This window comes from Halichondria panicea, chromosome 2, assembly GCF_963675165.1.
Source record: "Halichondria panicea chromosome 2, odHalPani1.1, whole genome shotgun sequence".
NCBI lineage: Eukaryota > Metazoa > Porifera > Demospongiae > Suberitida > Halichondriidae > Halichondria > Halichondria panicea.
In genome coordinates, this window is record NC_087378.1 from 89,244 (window position 1) to 111,095 (window position 21,852).

Consider the following 21,852-nt stretch of genomic DNA (forward strand, 5'->3'; position numbering starts at 1 on the left):
CTGTACCGTTAACCTTGAAGACACCACCCCCTCTGTATTATATATATCATGGCACTATGAGCAAGAAAAAAGCGCCAGAACCCTCTCTCCCCAGCGTGGACTCCGTGCTGAACAAGCTGAAAAGTGATGGAACATTTGACCAGTTCAGAAGGACCTGCTTGGGGTACATTCAAGGAGAGGTAGGTGGTCTCACAGATAAGAGAGATAGTGTCTTAGCTTGTGTTTCTCTTGCAGCCATCTTTCAGGTCGTATAGCGAGCATCTTGAGGTGGTCTCCAGAAGGTACTTGCAGAGCTACAAGTGGAGAGATAGCAGTACCAAGAATGAAGTCAGAGGGAAACTGAGGGATCACGCACTAGGAGTGATAGTAAGGTACGGGATAGCGTAATATTTAATAATCCTTGTCGTTCTCAACGTACATTCTACTGAGCTACTAGGTCATGGCTAGTATATGAGATGCTGGCTGGTATGACTATTTAGAACACATTTTACTCTGCTGCAGCCCAGACATCCAGGTGGGGACACCACTGATAGACATTGTGGAGAAGGTACTTGAGTCCAAGGCTAAAGAGCTACTGCCCAAGATCTCAGAATCTGTCGAGTTCTTGTGTGAGGCCAGAGCCAAGCAACTAGTGGAGGCTCAAGCAGCTAAAGAAGCTCAAGAAGCTCAAGAAACTATCATATTACCCATTACAGCTCCTTTGGTTGCCAATACACCAAAGTCAGACTATGTTGACCTCTCTCTACCAATAGACCTCCCTGGACTAAACACTCCACCACCTGCTAAACCTGTCAAGCCTCAGGGGGTGGCCGGAAAGCAAGAGAACAAGCCCAAGGCTATAAAGAAGGGAACAATAGACCCACAGAAAGCAAAGGCCAAACCATTATCTGGTTTAAAGACAGTCAAGGATGACAGTAAACTGAAGAGCGATAGCAAAGAACAAAAAGTAATTGCTGAAAAAGAGAAGCCGAAAGTGTACAGAATACCCAAAAAACCCAAAGTTGATGAGTCTATCAAAGAAGTGAAAACTATCGATGCTTCATTAAGCAAAGAAAATAACAGTTCAATTGACGGACCCAAACCTTTGTCCAAGCGTAGAAGTACTCGATTAGCATCTCAGACTGACTCTAAAGCCAGCTCTGACAATGAGCACAGTGATGGTGAGGCCACACCCACCAGAAAGAGACGCAGAGCCTCCGGAGGAACAAGAGCAAGGATCCACTCCAGCTCTGAAGAATCAGAGATCAGCTCAGAAGACTACGAATCAGACACAGATCAACAAAGTGAGGGTGAAAGTCCCCGAGAACAGCACAAATCTAGCAAAATATCTCGTCATGATGGTAATAAAACCTCAAGAAAAAAGCCAAAACAGTCCAAAAAGATGCGATTGTCGAAGTCCCCTCCGATGATTGTAACACGATATAATCGGTCGGTGAAGCCCAACAAGCGCTATTACGATGCATGCACGGTGACAGAGGATGACTCTCAGAGCACGTTGGAGGAGACTACCGAGTGTTCCCAGGGCGAGGATGAACCACCTCCTCTCACTCGGACGCTGGACACCACCAGACCCTGTGACAATGGGGAGATGGAGATACAAGATAATGCCATATTAGCGGGAGATGAGAGGGTGGACATAGCATATGAGATGCTCAAACCCAAACCCAGACCACTCAAAGTTAAGAAAATTTTGCTCAGAGGAATACGATCGAGAAATAGGACAAACTCTAGAATCAATTTCTTTCAGCATAGGTAGTTGAAACACATTGTATATTTAATATTATTGTGGTCGTGTGTATTTATATTGTGAGGACTGGAAACTGCTCGGTAAAGATCGTTGCTACCAGTAATATTATTTTGGGGGTGGGGCTGCTAATGTGTGACCTCCATTTTACAAGCTGGTGAGAGAACTAGAAATGGCAGACCAAGAGGAGGCTAGTGATGATCGACAAATGAAGGTGGTTGTCCTGGGTGATGGAACCACGGGCAAGACATCACTGACCACCAGGTTCTCTCAGAATCATTTTGACAAGGATTATCATCAAACTATTGGACTGGACTTCTTTATGAAGAGACTCAAGATGCCAGGTACTAACAAGCCTACTGGCCCTATGGCCGTGTGTGGAAGTCTATTACTTGTGCAGGTGATGTGAACGTGACTCTACAGGTGTGGGACATTGGAGGGCAGGCTATTGGTGGGAAGATGCTTGACAACTACATCTATGGAGCTCATGTGAGTAGTAGTTGCCTTGGTATCTCTGTGCTGTACCCTCCCCCCCCCCCCGGCCCTTGTGAGAGACTGTGCTATTATTGGTGTGTGTTTATGCTGTAATAATGATCTGCCATGCACAGTTGGTGCTGTTGGTGTATGACATCACCAACTACTCCAGCTTTGAGAACCTTGAAGACTGGCTGGCTGTGGTCACTAAGGTGTTTGCAGGAGCAGAGTCTCTACCACATATTGCACTAGTGGGGAATAAATGTGAGATAGCTAGTTCACACAATTATTGGTATTATTAAATGATACTCCTTCAGCTGACATGGAACACATGCGTACTGTGAGGAAGGAGAGACACACTAGTTTTGCAAAGCAGCACAAAATGTCAAGGTTGGTATATCAATGCGACTGAAGCATTCATTAAATTTTGTCATACACAATTTGGGGAGTTGTTTTGTACACAACTGTTTATGCATGTGACCTGTGTGCCTGGACTCTAATCAGAGGAGGTACGACATCCGCGTGTCATCCACTCACACATACTACATTATATTGAACTTTGACCTAAGGAATATAAAACATCTCCTTTGACACGCGATGTCGTACCTCCTCTGGACTCTAATATCACACGCGATGTCGTACCTCCTCTGGACTCTAATATCACAGTTTGGCCTTTTTGTAGTAGTAAAAGACTGGTGGGTAATTTTTGTTGGTGCACATTTTCGTATGAACTATTATAACTAAACATTCGTACAGCTCAGGATAGTGGGCGTGGCCCGACCGTCTCCCGCCTACAGCTCAGGATAGTGGGCGTAGAACCTATTGCAGTAGATGCTGTACAATACACCATACGAAAATAACTCGCTAGAACGGTATTTATTTTGCGCTGTAAAATATCACTACAATTTATACAGTGGATTGCAGTGCACTTGCAACAGAGAATTGCCTAACAGCAAAACCACAATTATTCCATGTAATAGCTAAAATAGCCTAAACGCTAAACCTGTATCTGTACAGGCTTACAAAGATCTCTGGGAGTGGCTTAGTGGTTAGGGTGGTGGCTTCGTAGATCATGTTATAGATAGTACATGGGCATGAGGTATCTATGTGTTATAGTGTCCCATATCACGAGGGCTTTGCCCGAGGGATGAGGGACACTATAACCATAGATACCGAATGCACATGTGCTAACTGATTTAGATCCCACTTTTCATTGGCTGCCTCAGGCAAGAAGTGTATCTATAAAAGCAGCAAGCCTTAGCAACAGATTTATTTTTGAAAATGTCCTGTTTTGACAAGCTAGATGATTTCTGCTTCTCTGCTAAATAACCTTTCATTGGCCTTGCTTCAACATTCGAATGGAAAACTAGTGACTCCACCTTGTGCAGGAAGCACTCTGCAACAAATGAGCCCAGCCTCCTCTTTTCTCTGCACTCAAGCCCCACCCCCAGCTCAGTAAACTGTTCTGATATGTACAGCTAGCTAGCAAGGAACAGCTTGCAGCAATGCTACAGTGCACTATCGTTCCCAAAAAGACACAGGAGTCTACTGTTTGAAACATGGCTGCAGGATAGAAACAGAAGTCAGGAGGACGAAGTTGACAAATGCTACAAGTTGAAGACATGCTTTCATGCTTGTGACAATGGACCCAGAACTGTTATAATCATTGGCTCTTAGTGTTCCTCGTAGAGACAAGAAAAGATACTGGTGAACCCTACCATCAACCCAGCAAACGCTATAGAAACTGGTAGTGAAAAAACTGAACAGCCATAGCTAATTATCATGCAGCTAGCTACAGCTTTATTATCATTTCTGTGCATTCAAAAAAATTATACTTGTACTTTATACCCTCAAGCTTATAATTCCCTGGGAAACTATGAGATTATGGCTCATAATTCCCTGCTAAACACACACAAGTGGGATCTAAATGATAGATAAGGCGTGGGTTCAATTCCCTCTTGGGGGACTTTTCTTCATTTCTTTACAAATCAATAAGTAATTTCCCTAACTTTTGAATGCATCATGCTCCCTCCTGTCAAGTAAATAATCAAGTTGGGGCGTCGCCCGGTTTCTGTGAAACGAAGTTTCACAGAAACCGGGCGACGACCCAACTTTCCCTTTTTGGTAGATTAGGTTTTGTTTTTTTTTCTTCTCAGATATGTGCTAGAATTATTCATTTTGTAGAATCAGAAGTGACCAAAATAACTATGCTAAGTATAATTTCCCCTTTCACCTGATTAATGATTATTCATATCTAACTAAATTGTGGTTTTGCTGTTTGCATTTTGTTGCAAGTGCACTACAATCCACTGTTACAGTTGTTATTGTGTTAACTTTATACCGTCCCCCTCCGTACAGCTTCTTTGTGTCTGCCAAGAATGATGACCTCATCAACAACATGTTCATGAGGATGGTTGCACATGTACTCAAGATCAAACTATCTAGCTCAGATCTGTCCAGGGTGGCCACCGTGGTTACTGCTAAGATAATGTCACATGACAATGGAGGGACGACCAAGATAAGACAACCCGTAGAGAAAACTAAGAGTTCTTTCTGTACTGTTCAATGATGTAGAATGTTTACATGGCAACCCATTCACTCTTTGTTTTGTGCAATTGTTTTTGTGTCTGAAGAAAATTTAATTATTGCTGGCAACTTCTGAGCCACTCCCCCAATTTTACTGCGCATGTGCTAACATCACTGGGCATGCGCAGTAAGGACAGCGACCTCGTGTACTGAAGAGAGAAAGGAGACGAAATGCCCACTTACTTCCAAAAGCCAGAGAATGCTCTGAAAAGGGCAAATGGTAGGATATCTAATATAACAACATTGTTAAATTTACTAGTGTCAATGTATTGGTACATAATTTGATGTAAATTTGATGTGATTTTGATATAATTTACCTTACACTTAATGTGCCCCCCTCTCCGCTACAGAGTTCATCAAGGTGGGAGAGAAGGAGTCTGCTTTGGCAGTACTTAACGATGTCCTGCGTAGTCGCAAGCATCGTGGGAAGTGGACGAGCACTCACGAGGACATCATGCGTCTCTTCACCCAGCTCTGTATTGACCTCCATCGCAGCTCCTATGCCAAGGACGGTCTCTACCAGTATCGCAACATCTGCAAGGAGACTAACCCAGCCTCTTTTGAGAAGGTCGTTAAAGAGTTTCTAGAAAATGCTGAGAACAAAGCGTCTGCTGCTCGTGCCAAATCAGAGCAAGCTGTACTACAAGACGTTGAGGACCTGGACAATGATGTCACCCCAGAGAGGTGGGTGTGGCCTGGGGTGGGCGGTAGCTGTGTATGACTATTAAAGACATGTTTTTTATGGTCATTACTTGTGTTTGTACTGGTGTCAACTTTATTAAGAAAAATATAAATTATTTGCTCTATGTTGTCCGTGTTAATACTTCTCTTTCTTTGCAGCCTCCTCCTAAGCACTGTGAGTGGGGAGGGGGCCAAGGAGCGCAGTGATCGTGTTCTCCTCACTCCCTGGGTCAAGTTCCTGTGGGAATCATATCGTAACATGCTCGAGCTGCTCAAGAACAACAACACTGTACAGACTGTGTACGCCTCAGTTGCCAAGGACGCATTCAAGTTCTGTCTCAACTTCCAGCGAAGGACAGAGTTCAGGAAACTATGTGACACGGTGAGAATAGTGGAGTGGGTGTGTGTGTGAGAATAGTGGAGTGGGTGGGTAGCAAATGATGAACTTTTTCGTTCGCCGTTCATACAACTGTCAAGTTGTGTGCTGAATGAACTTTTCTCAACTGATGGCTACTACACTATATTATTATGTGTTGAGACTCCAATTATCAAAAGAGTTGCCATGATGTCATTACCCCATCTCTCCCTACAGCTGCACAACCACCTCACGCAAGCACAGAAGTATCAGAACCAAACCTACTCACTCAAGTTCGATCAACCTGATACTGTGCAGTGTCTGGTGGACGTGCGCTTTGAACAACTGGAGAGCTCAATTAAGATCGACCTATGGCAGGAGGCGTTTAGAGCTATTGAGGAGATCCACCACCTGTTGGGTATCGGAGGGAAAGCCCCCAAACCTGCTCTGCTGGATAACTTCTACGCCAAGCAGGCCAAGGTGTACTGGATGGCTCAGAACGCACTCTTCCATGCTGCTGCTCTCCATAAGCTGTTTGTGTTGAGGAAGGAACAGAAGAAGACCTTCAGTACAGAGGAGGCTCAGCAGTGAGTTCTAATGATCACTCACCAGCTCTGTGTGTCTCGTGTTGGTACAACTGTGTGGTCACTATATGTGCAGACTGTTCCTTATCTGCTGGTTTTGTGGTGAAGCCATGTAGTAATCTTAGACTAACTTCCTTTACTGCACCAGACAATGGTGGTCACGTGGCCCTTTGTGTGTTCACGTGTGTATATCATCTGACAGCTAGTAACCATTCTTATAGCCCAGCTGTTACTTGTGTTTTGTGGCAAATGATGAACTTTTTCGTTCGCCGTTCATACAACTGTCAAGTTGTGTGCTGAATGAACTTTTCTCAACTGATGGCTACTACACTATATTGTTAACCCTAGGAGTTGCTCATCACTATATGTACTGATGCAACATTATAGCCTCCCCCTGCCACAGGACAGCGTCCCAGGTTCTCCTTTCCACTCTATGTATCACTATAGAGCCAGTGCCCAGTAAAACGGATCGATTCCTCACAGTGGATGATGTTACTCTGGATAAGACACGGCGACTCTCTGCCCTCCTACGCATGACCACACCCCCAACCAGAGCATCACTCCTCAGAGAACTGGTACATGGCTAGCTAATAGTAGAAAATTCTACATGTATTTCAAGGCTTGGAGTTTTTTGTAGTGTGTGATGTTTTTCATCATCACTAGTTGCTCAATACTTCAGCAGTTGGTCTGTCCTAACCCCGCCCCCATACACACACACACCCCTCTGCCCACACACAGATTGGCTATGGCGTGGTGGAGCACGCCTCCCCTGAAATACGACAGTTGTACAACTATCTAGAGGTGGAGTTTGACCCACTACTGCTGAGTCAGCGTGTCGTGCCCATACTAGAGGGACTGAGAGAGAACACCGAGCTGTGTCAATATGTCGATGCCCTCCAGGAGATCACACTCGTGCGGCTCATTAAACAGGTGGGCGGGAGTGTAAGAAGTGACTACATATACGGGTGACAAGTGATGGTTTTCTCGTTAATCTTATGCCTTCTGGTGTGTGATGACCAACTTCTTAACTGATGTCACTACAAATATTGTAGCTATCAATAACTGCCATTTTGCTGTATCCTAGCTACTGTACTCGCGTCTCTGCCCCCTACCAGGTGTCACAAGTGTATGATAGTATCGAGTTTGACCGTCTGGCACAACTAGCACCCTTCACTAATATCACCCACCTGGAGAAGGTTGTCGTGGAGACAGCCAACGCTAACAATATACCGGTGCGTTCAAATATTGTAATTACATTGTATGATGGTATCTTGTCACCAGTTAGTTGTATAGGCCACTGTTAACCCCTCTCATATCCTGTGATTGACTCCACCCACTTCCTATCAGGTTCGTATCGACCACAAGGGGAGGAGTCTAAGCTTTGGACGTGAGCTAAGCTTCTCACACAAAGTGGAGGCGCCTGAGGGCCCTCATGTGCAGGTGATGAGCAGGGGTTACCCCCACACAACAAGTAACTAGATACCCTTTTTGGTATCAACCCCTTTTACCTGCAAGATAAGTATTACAGTGTGTGTGTGTGTGTGTGTGTGTGTGTGTGTGTGTGTGTGTGTGTGTGTGTGTGTGTGTGTGTGTGTGTGTGTGTGTGTGTGTGTGTGTGTGTGTGTGTGTGTGTGTGTGTGTGTGTGTGTGTGTGTGTGTGTGTGTGTGTGTGTGTGTGTGTGTGTGTGTGTGTGTGTGTGTGTGTGTGTGTGTGTGTGTGTGTGTGGCAGATGATGTAAACATTCGTTCGCCGAACTTAAGGCAATTTATTGTTCTCTTGATGATAAACGAGGCACTGATGTCACCACACACATTTGCATGATGCAGCTGCTTGTAATTATATAAAGCAGCACAGCGTCTAATGTCCTCCCTCCCCTCAGGCTATGCCCTCTGAGGTGTTGTGTAGTCAGCTGACTCGGATGTCAGAAGCCTTACAACAGGCAGTGCGGATCATCGCACAGCAAGAGATAGAAACAGAGCTCATGGCCAACGCTAAGAAGGCCACTCAAGAGTACATAGGTCATTTCCGTGGCGACCACCGACAGATGTCCCAGAGGAAGAACCTCGTTGAGTCCAGGAAAGAGTTCATTGAGAACACCAACAAAGCCAAGGTGTGTGTGGGTGGTGGGTGGGTGTCAGTAGTGGAGGTGTGGGTGGGTGTTCTTGAATGCTTGGATACCATTCTTGTGTGTGTTTATGGCAAATGATGAACTTTTTCGTTCGCCGTTCATACAACTGTCAAGTTGTGTGCTGAATGAACTTTTCTCAACTGATGGCTACTACACTATATTGTTAACCCTAGGAGTTGCCCTATGTACTGATGCAATATTATGACAACCACAGCAACAAGAGGAGTGGAGTGAGCGGACTCGTCGTGAGCATCAAGAACGTCAGGCAGAGAAGGAGAGGCTTCAGAGGGAGGCTAAAGAGAGGGAGGAGCAACGGAAGAATGCAGAGCTTAAGGAGTTAAAGAGACGCAAGGCAGAGGACAGACTTGAGCTACTCAAGAAGACACCTGTTGGAGCACGTGCCCTGGCTGACATCAAGCCTGAGGTAATTAGGTCAGGGGCTACCCACTGTGATTAGTGACTGTATACGTGGCAAATGATGAACTTTTTCGTTCGCCGTTCATACAACTGTCAAGTTGTGTGCTGACTGGATGCTTTTTTCAACTGATGGCTACTACACATTGCTGTGTTAATTGTGTGATCATGCGTATGTGTGTGTAACCATGCCAACCCCGGGTACACAGGACCTTGACGACCTGAACGCTGAAGATATTCTCTCCAAACAACTCAAGCAAATGGAGAAAGAAAAGAAAGATAAAGATGGACGCCTGAGAGCACAGGAGAAGAAGGTTAGCAGCGGCTAATAGGTACAAATCAACCAGTCTAATGATGTTGCTTGCCTCAGGTGGATTATCTGGAGCGTGCCAAGCGTCTTGTGGAGGTACCTCTCATCAACAGCTGGTATGAGGAGCAGAGGGAGAAGGACCAGCGATTCCATGAGGAGCAACAGGAGGCAGACGTGAGTATATACCTTTGGTGATGTGTATGTGTAGCCCCCTTTACCACATTCCTGTGTACACTCTGTAGGCCACTACTCTTGCCTTAGCTGACTTTGCAAAATATATTGAACTGAGTTCACACTGCCCTTTGACCCCTCGTACAGATTGCCCAGGCCATAGCAGATCGTAAAGAGGCGGAGGAGGTCAACTCTCGACTGAGTCGTATGAGAGGGGACGAGGGAAAGTTCCGGAAGGAGATGGAACAGCGACGAATAGACACCCTCAAGGTGGGCATCAATAAGGATTAGGGTATGCAGTGATATGCACTACTGTGTGTGTGTTGTGCAGGTGAAGCTTGAGTCCTTTGAGGCCGTGTTGAGTAAGGCCAGAGAAGAAAGGCTGGCTAAGAGGAAGGCAGAACGTCAAGAGAGGAGGAGGGCCGAGGCTGCTGCCATTGCCACTGCTGAGCAGGAGAGACTCAGTGAGTGTACACATGCATGTAGTCAAGTGGCAAATGATGAACTTTTTCGTTCGCCGTTCATACAACTGTCAAGTTGTGTGCTGAATGAACTTTTCGCAACTGATGGCTACTACATTATAATACTGAACCATACTTGTATGCGTGTGTACAACACCCCCCACCACTTATGGTTATGACCCCCTGTGTAGCACGCCTCAAGGCTGAGCAGGAGAGAGAAGCACTGGAGAGCAAACAGAGAGATGTGGACAGAGCCAGAGAAGAACAACGACTCAAGCAAGAGAAACGAGAGCGGGAGATAGAGGAACGAGACCGTAAGAAAGAGAAGGATGAGAGGGGACCTGATGACCGTCGTGGTGATATCAGAGGGCCACCTCGGGAAGAGAGCAGCTGGCGACGCAAGTCACCTGACCCAGAGGACAGCAAGTACCCGCCAAGACGTGAGGAGGAGCCACGGAGGGCGTACAAACCCCCCAGCATGAGGAGTGCCGACACAGGGGGAGGAAACTGGAGGCGAGAAGACAGGTACACTATTCATTTTGTCATGTGCCGTAGTGCTGTAGCCCCGCCCATGCCCTACCTTATTATTACACTCTTTAATATTTATGCACTGAATTTATATTTTCTATATCAGGGGAGATAGGGACATAGACAGGAGGGGACCACCGAGGGGCCGTGATGACTATGATGGTCCAAGAGGACGTGATTCATACGATAGCCCGAGGGGTGGGCGAAGAGGCGGAGATGATGATCGTGGAAGAAGAGACTTTGGAGGAGAGCGAAGAGTTTACGATGATCGAAGACCCCCCGGAGGTGATCAAGATGAGGAGTCGTGGAGGAAGCCAAGGGATGATGACAGGCAAGCACCCCCTCGAGAAGAGCCCTGGCGTAGGGACGATGGACCACCTCGCAGGGATGAGGGGTCACGTTGGGGTCGTGATGATGGACCTCCTCGCAGGGATGAGGGATCACGCTGGGCTCGTGATGATGATAGGAGAGGAGATGATCGCAGGAGCCTGAGGGCAGACGATGCAGGTAAGAGCATACACCAGAATAGGTCCTGTGTGTTTATGAATAAAATATGCATCCCATAGAATCAAGCCTCTTTGTTATTTTAAAGTGTTGTGCAACTGTGGTTGACTGTGCACACAATCATCGTGCTATACTCATCCGTGTAGGTGGTGATGGTTGGAGGCGTGGTGGCAGTAGTCGATATGGCAGTAGTGGATATGGTGGTGATCGAGGTGGTGGATATGGTGATCGAGGTGGTGGATATGGTGATCGAGGATATCGTGGCGATCGAGGTGGTGGATATGGGGGACGTGACAGTGGGCGTGGCTGGAGGGACGCTGGAGACCATTCCCCTCGTGCCCCTGAGAGGAGGCGTGATGCTTCCCCTAGGGACAGGGCAGACCACTCCCCCTCACAAAGAAAGGACGATGACGGCTTCGAAACTGTCTCTAGGAAACGATAATAAAGAACTGATCTTTAATAGTGACTCAAAACTTTAAACTTTTAATTATTAGGTACGATTTGTGTGTTCATGTGCATAGAAATTATTCAGATTAAGTTAATTATTATAATAGCTAACGAAGTACTCACCAGATTCTCAATAAAAGTGGTGCCTCTTCATATATATATACAAGACACAAAAAGGGTAAATCTCAGGGAAAGCTCTGCGTCTGCGTGTTTTGCACAGTCATGCCTCTATAAGTAGAATCATAATTCTTACCATCTAGTGACTCTAATTATCACCTTGAATTAATCATGAGATGTAATTGTGTTATGACTGTTTTACAAACGAATAATCGTGATCTGTCTGCACATGTAAAACACTTGATATAATTATATATAGTTGGGGTAAAAATTGACTGACAAACAACTAGTCTAACATTGAGAATTTGTGTCATTTTCTGTTATCTGGGACTGTCCTTGTTTCCGTGTTTGTAACGCTATTACTAATAATATTATAATAGCTATTATTACTAGAGCAGTTATTGTTCCTCCAATTGCAATGACAAGAACTACTGGCTGTGCTGGGAGGTTAGCTTCAGTAGTATTGTTCATTGGAGGTGGCTCTGTCGAGTTGGCACAGTTGATGATGGGTGTGTGTATCACTGGTGATGAGCAGTCTGAGTTGGTGTTGCAGCATTGTAGAGTGATGTTGTCATCGGTGTAGTTGTCTGGTATGGTCAACACTGACTCAAAATGGTGTGTGTTTGAATCACTTGATTGATACGACACCACTGAAATAGGGGAGTTGGTCAGGTTCAATGGTGTGTCATTTACTGTCCAGTTGACAATTGACGTTTCGTTAGCACGGCAGCTGTATGAGGTATTGGTGACTTTATTGATCAGTGGTTTCTGGGCTGCTGTGATTCCTATGCATGTGAACGATGAAAAGTTGTATAATTATTATGTGCATGCGAGTATACATATAGTAGTACATAAACACAGTCTGCGCATGCCCTCACTCATTTGCCTACATGTACAATACTAATATCTACTCACTCACATGTACTTACCACCAGTTGTGATGGTGATGATATACAGGCAGAGCAGATGCTTGTAATGTAAAAGGAGCATTCTTGAGTATACTTCTATACATTTTTAGAACTACTGGAGAAGCTATATAGCTTATATATATACTATTGGGTTAGTTTGGGTTAATAACCTGGGGATCTTATCTTATTCTGGGTGGCCGTGTAAGTCTATTTTAAACTGTATTACGTGTGAATTTTATATTTGATTCATGTCATGTTAGCATTATTATATTATTCACATCTATTTTAAGATATTTTCCTACATATGTATTCAAAACTTGATATCATGTGCCATGTAAGTGCAATAATAGTGTGGATGAATATCACTACATGACCATGCAGATGCACTGAAACTAAAAAACCTGTTTTGCATTATTCAGGCTAATACTGTTATAAAGTGGCATACCAACTACCGTATCTATTTTTAAAACAACATTACAGAACCACATTAATCTATAGCTACTATTCATGAATATTTGTTCCCATTAAAAACCTGTACATTGTATATATTATTGCAATCATAATTTAAAAAAAGCATTATTCAGTTAATGAGGCTAAAAGGGGCTACTGATTCTCTAGAGTTAGGCCACAGCTGATCTGCCAACCCTCTACAATGATCTGACGCTTCCTTGATGGACACTTTGTTCTCAAACATGGCGTACAATTCGTACATGTAGCCCTCCTTCAGATTATGGACATCCCTGTGCATGTGAATGTGTGTGTGAGTGAGTGGGTGTGTGTGTGAGGGGTATGTGAGTGTGTGTGTGGGGGTGTGCATGTAGGGGGAGTATGTGAGTGTGTGTGTGGGGGTGTGCGTGTAGGGGGAGTATGTGAGTGTGTGTGTGGGGGTGTGCGTGTAGGGGGAGTATGTGAGTGTGTGTGTGGGGGTGTGCGTGTAGGCAACATTTGACAGCATTTGTAATTCCAAGGGATGGCAGACTAAACTAGTTAGCTGTTGCTTTTAGCAGTGCACAGTGCAGGTTGTGTACTCACGCATAAAAGGGCGTCCCGATGACCCCGGGGATACTGTAGTCCCCTGCCTTGACATTGGACAGTGAGTAGAACCGAATGGGAGTCTGTGGAAATGGTCATTAAGTATGGGCAAAGGCTTATAAAGAGTCTGTGGAAATGGTCGAGAGGTAAAATAATACACGTACGGGACAGCTTAAGCAACCACTGTTACTGACAAATACTGTCAGTAACAGTAGATCACATGCACAGAAGGCCCACTATAAGCATTCTCTTTATATAGCTCAAAATCTCTGCACATGTAGTAATAATTTTCCGGCCTCGGACCATGGGCTATAATCCATGGTACGGCTTAATTAGAAAATACTTTTATCTCTCGAATATCAACTTTGATGGTACCATTTGAAAGGTCTCTTTCTAAGCTTTCAGAAAAACCTAAAATTTTTGATTTTCAATCCACAGAAGTCAAGTTATGACAGCTGAAAGATTCCCAAAATCACGGATGGGGGGGGGTGTCTTTCAACAGCCATAACTTGAGTACAGTTGATCCAATTTCAAAAATGTTAGGATTTTCTGAAAGCTTAGAAAAATTCGTTTCAAATGATGTGTTTCAATCCAAAATTTAGTCGCGGCCTAATTTGTCATTTTCCGGCCTCGGACCATGGGCTATATAATCCATGGTACGGCTTAATTAGAAAATACTTTTATCTCTCGAATATCAACTTTGATGGTACCATTTCAAAGGTCTCTTTCTAAGCTTTCATTCTCGATCCACAGAACTCAAGTTATGACAGCTGAAAGATTCCCAAAATCATTGATTAAACGGAGGGGGGGGGGGGTGTCTTTCAACAGCCATAACTTGAGTACAGTTGATCCAATGTCAAAAATTTTAGGATTTTCTGAAAGCTTAGAAAAATTCGTTTCAAATGATGTGTTTCAATCCAAAATTTCGTCGCGGCCTAATTTGTCATTTTCCGGCCTCGGACCATGGGCTATAATCCATGGTACGGCTTAATTAGAAAATACTTTTATCTCTCGAATATCAACTTTGATGGTACCATTTGAAAGGTCTCTTTCTAAGCTTTCAGAAAAACCTAAAATTTTTGATTTTCGATCCACAGAAGTCAAGTTATGACAGCTGAAAGATTCCCAAAATCATTGATTAAACGGAGGGGGGGGGGGGGGGGGGGGGGTGTCTTTCAACAGCCATAACTTGAGTACAGTTGATCCAATGTCAAAAATGTTAGGATTTTATGAAAGCTTAGAAAAATTTGTTTCAAATGATGTGTTTCAATCCAAAATTTCGTCTCAACCTAATTTGTCATTTTCCGGCCTCGGACCATGGGCTATAATCCATGGTACGGCTTAATTAGATTTATCTCTCGAATATCAACACATTGCTACTGCTACCACTAGAGAAGGGGGGCTTACTCCGAGGGGGCACAAGTAACACAGAGGGGGGTGGGCTTACTCCGAGGGGGTTGTTGGGGATGTTGATCCAGAGGAAGTAGACGTACAGGAAGTCTTCATCAAGCCACGTCTGAATGGTGTAGCTGTGACCAAGGAAACGCTGGACGCGCTGCACCATCCCCCATATCTGCAAGAAAGCATAATGATTAACAAGATGGATATTAATAAAACCACCACGAACTGTGGGCAGTGTAATGCATCTCTAATGCCACCAACTTCCCGCTCACGTACCTTTCTTCTGAGGAAGACGCTGCCACTCTCTCCTGTTTTCTTAGCAGCCTTCTCCACATACGGGTTGCCCTGGCAACACAACAGTTAGCATGGGTCAATGGATCAACATTGTAGTAGCTCTAACTCGATCTATCAGATCAAGTGCAGTAAACATAGTTGGGGCATCTCCCCCGGCAGAACAAGTGGCTAGCCAGGGCGACATGCTTATGTAGGAGTACTTGTGTTATGCAATACTGCTCTGTAAGCATCATGAATATAATTATATACTGTGACCTAGCAATTTTGCGTCATAAATACAACCTATATAAGCGTGTCCCCTGGCCACCCGTTGGCTGGGCCACGCCCAGCTAGTCAAAATCCAAAAAAACAAACAAGATTTGCATAATTATGCTGATCATGTGACCTTACAGCCAATGACATTCATCAAATGCATTCATGTGAATGATGCAATGATGCTCTCCATTGAGTCACTATGTGAGCATTACTTAACCTGGAGCATTATTGCATCATCCTCGCAATCGTGCACACATTACTTACTGCTGCTAAGTGTAAAAACCGGACCAACTTTGGCTATAACCATAACTTGAGTTCAATTTCAATTGTTAAATGAGACATGTGTACACAAGGTAGCTGTAGGTCAAATCTATGATCTATAATAGACACGCACTCACTGCGTGGCCGTCCATAGTGAGGGAGGGTGTGGTCGAGTCATCAAAGGAACGATCCACATAGATAAAGTGCACCATGCCAGGGAATTGCATCGAGAAAGTGGGAGGAGTCAAGGACACACACGCACACGCACACGCACACGCACACGTACACACTGTTATGTTACAAGGCTGCCCTGACAAGGATATCTGACCATGGGTATGTTGACCTCCCCCTTGAGGGACAAGAAGTCACTGTAGTCCTTGTTGAAGTTTGCAAAGTGTCTGACTAGCTTGGACATCACCAGCACCTCGTTGTACTCCTTCTTCTGCAGAGGGGGGTGGTAGTTGTATGGCCTCATGCAGTACACAAGTCACCATACCTTGGGCACTAGGTAGAGTATGTCAAACACTTTCATCAGCTTCTCTCTGAGGTCAGTGGCACACGCATCCATCCTGCAGGGGTCAAAGTACAGTACATACTGGGACAACAAATCAACCACCTTACTGTGTGCTCACCGTGTGAAGTTTCTCTGTGCGTCTGGTCCCTTGTTCCTGTCACTGGGTTTCTTTTCCATGTATCCTCGAAAATTATGCTTCTTGAGGTTGGCCCATGCATTCAGGACTTGTCGAGTTGTCTTGGTCAACTTATCCAACTGTGGCAGGGGAGAGAAGGGAGAGGTTACAAAGGGAAGGAAGAGGTTACAAAGCAGCTAGAGGTATACAAGTACAAGAAGAGTATAAGCAAATGACTACACTATTACAATACAGGACATTACTGTAGGGGACTGACTAACCACTTCTCTGTCTGTGATGCTGGACGCTTCTTTCGATATCTGCTCCTTCAATCTCCTGTGAAATGAATTTTGCACGACTATTAGACTACATTATAAATGGTTACTTGACAGAGTCCTCGAGTAGATCAGCTGTCGTGAGGGTCGTGGTAGCAGCCATGGCTCTGTTACTACCAAACACGTGGCCAAGGAGGACCAAGATTTGACAGATATTACCAGCGCAAGGCCCTGCCCCCTGATCCCCTATCATCAGCAGTACTATGTTCTGATACACCTACACACACAGTGATCAGAATTAAGCACATTAATCTAAGCCCTCCATTACATTGCAAGTGTACTTACTCTACAAGCCTCTACTTACCTGATAGCAGTATAGGGTGTGTGGAATCAGCTGATCCTTCTGTGGCTGGAGGAACACTGTCATCTCAAAGAACTGCATGGGACACACACACACACACATGTGATGACAGGGACACACACACACACACGTGATGACAGGGACACACACACACACACGTGATGACAGTATTGCTACTAGAGTTGGTCTCTGTACCGCATTCTCTGGTTGAGTGCCAGTGGGGAGGGTGTAGTCAGCTTGACCACCTCTCTTGAGTAGCGAGGAGAGAGCATTCTTTATCCGAGACACACCTTTTGGCCCCGGGCTATTGAGGGACCTCCCGACCACCTGCCGTGGTTATTAGTGTATCAGTTATTATTATATTGTACTCTTGTGATTATCTTACTTTGGACCTTTTGAGTGATTCTGCCATTTGTGGTTGTCGTCTTGGCAACGGTGGTGCCTCCAGAGGCCCGCCCACACTGTCCACAGCTGCTGGTTCTGCTCCCTCCATCTCATCAATACTCTGAGGGGGTGGGATGTGTGATGAGTGAGGGGGTGGGTGTGTGTGATGAGTGAGGAGGCGTGCATGAGTGAGGATGTCATTAGAACCATACATACCTCATAATCAGGGTCACTGGAGCGTGCTGTGAGACCAGGAGTGGAGCAAGGCGTCTGAAACTACAGATATACACACATGTACATGTAGCGGGAAATGTTCGCTATTTGGCTCACACTCAAACAATAGATTAACTTACACTCACAGTGACCTCCTCTCCTCCCTCGGCAACTAGGGGAAATAAATATATGGTGTGTGTTCACAAGAGAGGGAACAGCTTGCCACTCACCAGGTGGTGTGTTAGTCTCATTCTCCTCAGGTGGTGTGCTAGTCTCATCCTCCTCTGGTGTCTCCCTGTCCACTGAACTCTCTTCTTCCGTCTCCTCCTCCTCCTCTTCTAATTATGGGAATTATATTGAAATTATGTACTGCCAGTATATAGACACACCCACTCACCGTCGTCATGGTTATGGAAGTGATGGTACACCAGAAGGGTGAGCATCAAGATGTCCGATGTTTCTAATCTGGGTGACCTGTATTATATTAGCTCGTTACCCAGGCAACATACAGATATACTCAATATACCGTCCATACGTAGTTAGAAGTTTTGTGTTGACCAGTAGCATCACATGCCTTATACCAGACAGACCACCACTGTGAAGATAACGGGGAGGGGCTTAATAGCGTACTCAATACATGGAGCTACCCCACCCCCTGTAAGACTTACTTGCAATTGGAGTCCATGATTTCCCTTGCCAGTCGCTGTACAACACTAGAGGCAGTCACCAGCTGACCAAACTGGACATGCTCCAGCGCCTCTATCAGGAAGATCTGGTCTGTGAGGTAGAGGGCTTCGTATGTCCTGTACACAGAGGAGAGCCGCGCCCACACACTCTTACGCATGTTGACATCTGGTGAGCTTAATCTGGGAGAGAGAGGGTTAATCAATAATTAGACTAATCCACAATCCTCTACAGCCGTTATAATTATAGTACTATCAGCTACGAGTGACGGTACTGAAATACATACTTATTGTGCACTGGTCCGTAGAGAAGAGTGACTATTCTGTTGAAGACGAGCAACTTCTTTGTCAGTACTTCCTCCGAGTCCCCCTCCTTGCTCAGGGCTATGTACACGTGCTCGTCAAACTGTGTGTGGGGGCGGGAGGGGGCGGTTACAGTTATCGTACTTCTTCTATAAGGCGCCGCTTTTTAAAATAATTACGTTTTCGAGACTAGTGTATGCAAAACAAGAAATTTATATGGTGCCTTACGGGAGAAATCTCCAGGTGGCGCCTTACTAGAAAGGGGCCTCTTTTAGAAGAAGAGTACGGTATGTATCAACTTCAAGCGAATGTGAGTTACCTTTCTAAAGACTAACAGGAATCCGTCCCCTACTGAAATGCTGAAGATGGGCTTCCTCAGCGATTGGAGCACATCCTGCAGCAGGTGGTGTGTGGAGGGTGTGATGTGTGTGGGTGTGGTGTGTGGGTGTACTCACAAATGAAGTGAAGAAAGGCAGACAGAACGCACTCAGGCAATCCCTGAGATCCCTCGTTGGGATATCGTCAGCCTAAACAAAGCAAGAGATATAATCAGTGTACTCCACCGAACTGTGTGGACTGCTTACATTGGAGCCAGCCTCAATGTCTAGTGTTCTGATCCTGTCAATAACATATCTCTTCATCTCTTTGTCCAGACAGAAGAAAGCCAAATCTGACTTGTCGTCAAAGATGAGTATGCCCTTCATATTGAGCGCTGCAGTGGTGAGTAGCGTGTCTTGTGTCTTATTCAGAGGTCGAGGCCTTCAGCATTCAATTTTCATTGTTTACATGTACTGAACTGCACATGACTAGGCCCCACCCCCCTGCCAGTTAGGGGAATTCCCTAGACTAGGGAATTCCCCAACTGGCCTGGGGGTGGGGCTGCTCAGGAGAGGTCACAAGTGTTTTTAATATACACAGTACAGGAGAATGTAAGCATCAATTGTTTACCTCACACACACACACACACACACACACACACACACACACACACACACACACACACACACACACACACACACACACACACACACACACACACACACACACACACACACACACACACACACACACACACACACACACACACACACACACACACACACACACACACACACACACACACACACACACACACACACACACACACACACACACAGTGCACGTGAGTGGATTCAATTCACTAGCAATAGTTAAAGTTTTAGGCTACTAAAGTGGCATACTAAAGTGGGCTGAATGTGCCAGCAAAAGTCTTAGGGTCCCGCGAGAGGACTGAATGGGCCATCAAAAATGTTATGAAAGCTTAGAAAGAGACCTTTCAAACGATACCATCAAAGTAGCCTCGTTCCCAGGCCGATACTATCAAAGTTGATATTTGAGAGATAAAAGTATTTGCCAATTTAGTCATACAATGGTTTGAGGTCTAAAAATGACAAATTAGGGCCATGAAAAATTTTGGATTGAAACACATCATTTGAAGGGAAGCTTTCAAAAATTTTGACATTGGATCAACTGTACTAAAGTTATGGCTGTTGAAAGACACCCCCCCCCCCCCTCCGTTTAATCAGAGATAGAGTAATCCTTACTTTATCTCTGGTTTAATCAATGATTTTGGGAATTTCAGACTTTCAGACAACTACCACGTGGTAGCCCTTGTTCTAAACTTTCTTTTCTATTCTCTTTATTAGAATATAGGGCTGCCTTTGCAGCTTGTGCAGCAACATGTGAAAACTGCAAATTCTACTTACAAGTCAGAGCAGAGATAAAGTAAGGAAATTACTATTACTCTATCTCTGGTCAGAGGAGGGAGGACACGATTAACCTTAGCTCTAATTAGCTAATTATCGCGACCTTTTTCTTTCTTCTTTATGTAGAACCAAGTAGTAATCAACACTAATTGCATTCTTCAGCTCTATTAGTGACCGTATATCAGTGAGGTGTTTTTATTTCTACAAAAACGGACAATGTACTTAACTGGCAATGGCTGATATTCTCACAAAGTCTCTGGGTTTTTTGGTGGGTGGGTTGGTGCTGCTCTTGGCTGTGATGTCTTATTATATCTCCTCATATCAACCTCCACCACAAGACTTCAATGGGGAATGTAAGTGCCCTTAAGCATCAGTAATATCTCCCTCACAACACACACACGCACACGCACACGCACAGTGAACCAGGACAGCAAGTACCGTCCTGTGATCATTTTTCACGGCATCTTCTCCTCCTCTAGCTACATGGAGGATCTGGTAGCCCTCATACACAGTGACTTCAATGGCACTGAGGTGTACAACATTGATGGCTATGATGCAGAGTACAGTCTGCTGCCCATGTGGAGACAGGTGAACGAAATCAAGGGGAGAATGCTGCCTATAATGCAGAATGCAAAAGATGGTGTCAACCTGATCTGTTTCTCACAAGGTGAGTCCAGAGCCTTCATTGTAGCGTTGTCTCTAATAATGTATTTCTCTGCAGGGGGTCTAGTTTGCCGAGGTATTCTTGAGACCACCCCTGAACACAATGTCCACACCTTTGTGTCTCTCTCAAGTCCCCAGGCTGGACAGTTTGGAGGTACAGTACTAGAGTGTGTGTGTGTGTGTGTGTGTATTAGCCTTCTCCCTGCAGAGAGTGTGTACCTGGACAACATCTTCCCAGACCATGCCACGGACGGTCTTTATGAGTGAGTGTAGTTTTGCGTGGTTGGTCAGAATAATGCACAATCCAATTTCCTCTCAAGAGTGTTATACTCAAGATTGGGGCAGGATATTTCAGTGGCCAACTATTGGAGGGGTAGGTTTCATCTGAGTGTCTATATAATATAATATACCGTCTTCTCTCAGATCCCTATCAGTGGGAGCTCTACAAGGAGTACAGTTCCTTCCTCTACCCCCTCAACCATCCAAGTGACTCCTCCCACAAGACCAACTTTGAGCGCATTGAGCAGCTAGTGTTGATTGGTGGCCCTGGCGATGGTGTCATCACTCCCTGGCAGTCAAGGTGAGCTGCTGGAATCATTTCATTCATTCACGATGACAGCTATCGATCCTCTTTCCTGCAGCCAATTTGCATTCTATGATGAGAACGAGATAATTATTGACATGGAAAATCAAATGGTGTGTAATTAGCTAATTGCATGAAAATTCTACGAATGTGAGTGGAATGTTTTCCTTTGCAGTATTTTGAAAAGAACACGTTTGGTCTCCAAACTCTCCACTCAAGAGGGGCCATCCACAGCCACATCATCCCTGGGGTGCAGCACACACAGTGGCATGGAAACAAGGATGTATTTGACTGTTGCATTGCCCCCTACCTAAAATAACTGTATTCATTTTGTGATCAATAATTATTACACAGACA

General features: G+C 45.0%; 5 protein-coding genes across 12 annotated transcripts; 4 read left to right on the top strand and 1 right to left on the bottom strand.

The window, feature by feature from the left end:
* Positions 1 to 6: 6 nt before the first annotated feature.
* LOC135332237 (biorientation of chromosomes in cell division protein 1-like 1) lies at positions 7 to 1,823 on the top strand. Its single transcript, XM_064527611.1, has 3 exons — positions 7 to 179; positions 235 to 371; positions 502 to 1,823. The coding sequence occupies exons 1-3, from the start codon at positions 57 to 59 to the stop codon at positions 1,754 to 1,756; spliced, it is 1,515 nt and encodes a 504-aa protein (XP_064383681.1). The 5' UTR covers positions 7 to 56; the 3' UTR covers positions 1,757 to 1,823.
* A 20-nt stretch (positions 1,824 to 1,843) lies between these two features.
* Positions 1,844 to 4,889, top strand: LOC135332251 (ras-related protein Rab-28-like). Of its 2 annotated transcripts, XR_010393171.1 has the most exons (6): positions 1,844 to 2,088; positions 2,145 to 2,233; positions 2,353 to 2,482; positions 2,536 to 2,608; positions 2,975 to 3,090; positions 4,577 to 4,717. XR_010393171.1 is itself a non-coding variant. In XM_064527627.1 (5 exons), exons 1-5 carry the CDS (start codon positions 1,917 to 1,919, stop codon positions 4,785 to 4,787), a joined length of 675 nt encoding a protein of 224 aa, XP_064383697.1. In that variant the 5' UTR covers positions 1,844 to 1,916; the 3' UTR covers positions 4,788 to 4,889. The 2 variants fall into 2 exon arrangements, 1 of the variants encoding a protein (XP_064383697.1); XM_064527627.1 differs by lacking the exon at positions 2,975 to 3,090 and having other exon boundaries at positions 4,577 to 4,889.
* Positions 4,885 to 11,478, top strand: LOC135332231 (eukaryotic translation initiation factor 3 subunit A-like). 2 transcript variants are annotated; one of them, XM_064527597.1, is made up of 18 exons: positions 4,885 to 5,024; positions 5,155 to 5,488; positions 5,645 to 5,867; positions 6,078 to 6,427; positions 6,828 to 6,999; positions 7,163 to 7,354; positions 7,540 to 7,656; positions 7,772 to 7,864; positions 8,305 to 8,535; positions 8,768 to 8,977; positions 9,177 to 9,281; positions 9,338 to 9,451; positions 9,596 to 9,718; positions 9,780 to 9,912; positions 10,101 to 10,434; positions 10,544 to 10,944; positions 11,088 to 11,174; positions 11,214 to 11,478. In XM_064527597.1, exons 1-18 carry the CDS (start codon positions 4,976 to 4,978, stop codon positions 11,381 to 11,383), a joined length of 3,438 nt encoding a protein of 1,145 aa, XP_064383667.1. In that variant the 5' UTR covers positions 4,885 to 4,975; the 3' UTR covers positions 11,384 to 11,478. The 2 variants fall into 2 exon arrangements, with proteins under 2 accessions (XP_064383667.1, XP_064383666.1); XM_064527596.1 differs by having other exon boundaries at positions 11,088 to 11,478.
* Positions 11,479 to 11,674: 196 nt separating this feature from the next.
* Positions 11,675 to 19,321, bottom strand: LOC135332234 (BLOC-3 complex member HPS1-like). 6 transcript variants are annotated; one of them, XM_064527605.1, is made up of 24 exons: positions 19,089 to 19,317; positions 18,960 to 19,031; positions 18,824 to 18,898; positions 18,489 to 18,607; positions 18,187 to 18,384; positions 18,045 to 18,113; positions 17,916 to 17,992; positions 17,749 to 17,853; positions 17,659 to 17,690; positions 17,522 to 17,581; positions 17,307 to 17,426; positions 17,117 to 17,248; positions 16,925 to 16,996; positions 16,671 to 16,837; positions 16,567 to 16,621; positions 16,289 to 16,425; positions 16,153 to 16,225; positions 15,980 to 16,098; positions 15,794 to 15,890; positions 15,123 to 15,191; positions 14,893 to 15,018; positions 13,446 to 13,528; positions 12,435 to 13,153; positions 11,675 to 12,290 (listed from the first exon to the last, which is right to left on the bottom strand). In XM_064527605.1, the coding sequence occupies exons 1-23, from the start codon at positions 19,206 to 19,208 to the stop codon at positions 12,994 to 12,996; spliced, it is 2,337 nt and encodes a 778-aa protein (XP_064383675.1). In that variant the 5' UTR covers positions 19,209 to 19,317; the 3' UTR covers positions 11,675 to 12,290; positions 12,435 to 12,993. The 6 variants fall into 6 exon arrangements, with proteins under 6 accessions (XP_064383675.1, XP_064383673.1, XP_064383674.1 ...); XM_064527603.1 differs by having other exon boundaries at positions 17,749 to 17,856; XM_064527604.1 differs by having other exon boundaries at positions 12,425 to 13,153; positions 17,749 to 17,856.
* An 860-nt stretch (positions 19,322 to 20,181) lies between these two features.
* Positions 20,182 to 21,850, top strand: LOC135332245 (lysosomal thioesterase PPT2-A-like). The gene is made up of 8 exons (XM_064527621.1): positions 20,182 to 20,602; positions 20,668 to 20,916; positions 20,971 to 21,066; positions 21,121 to 21,175; positions 21,233 to 21,285; positions 21,336 to 21,492; positions 21,554 to 21,608; positions 21,671 to 21,850. Exons 1-8 carry the CDS (start codon positions 20,482 to 20,484, stop codon positions 21,812 to 21,814), a joined length of 930 nt encoding a protein of 309 aa, XP_064383691.1. The 5' UTR covers positions 20,182 to 20,481; the 3' UTR covers positions 21,815 to 21,850.
* The last annotated feature ends 2 nt before the right edge of the window (positions 21,851 to 21,852 follow it).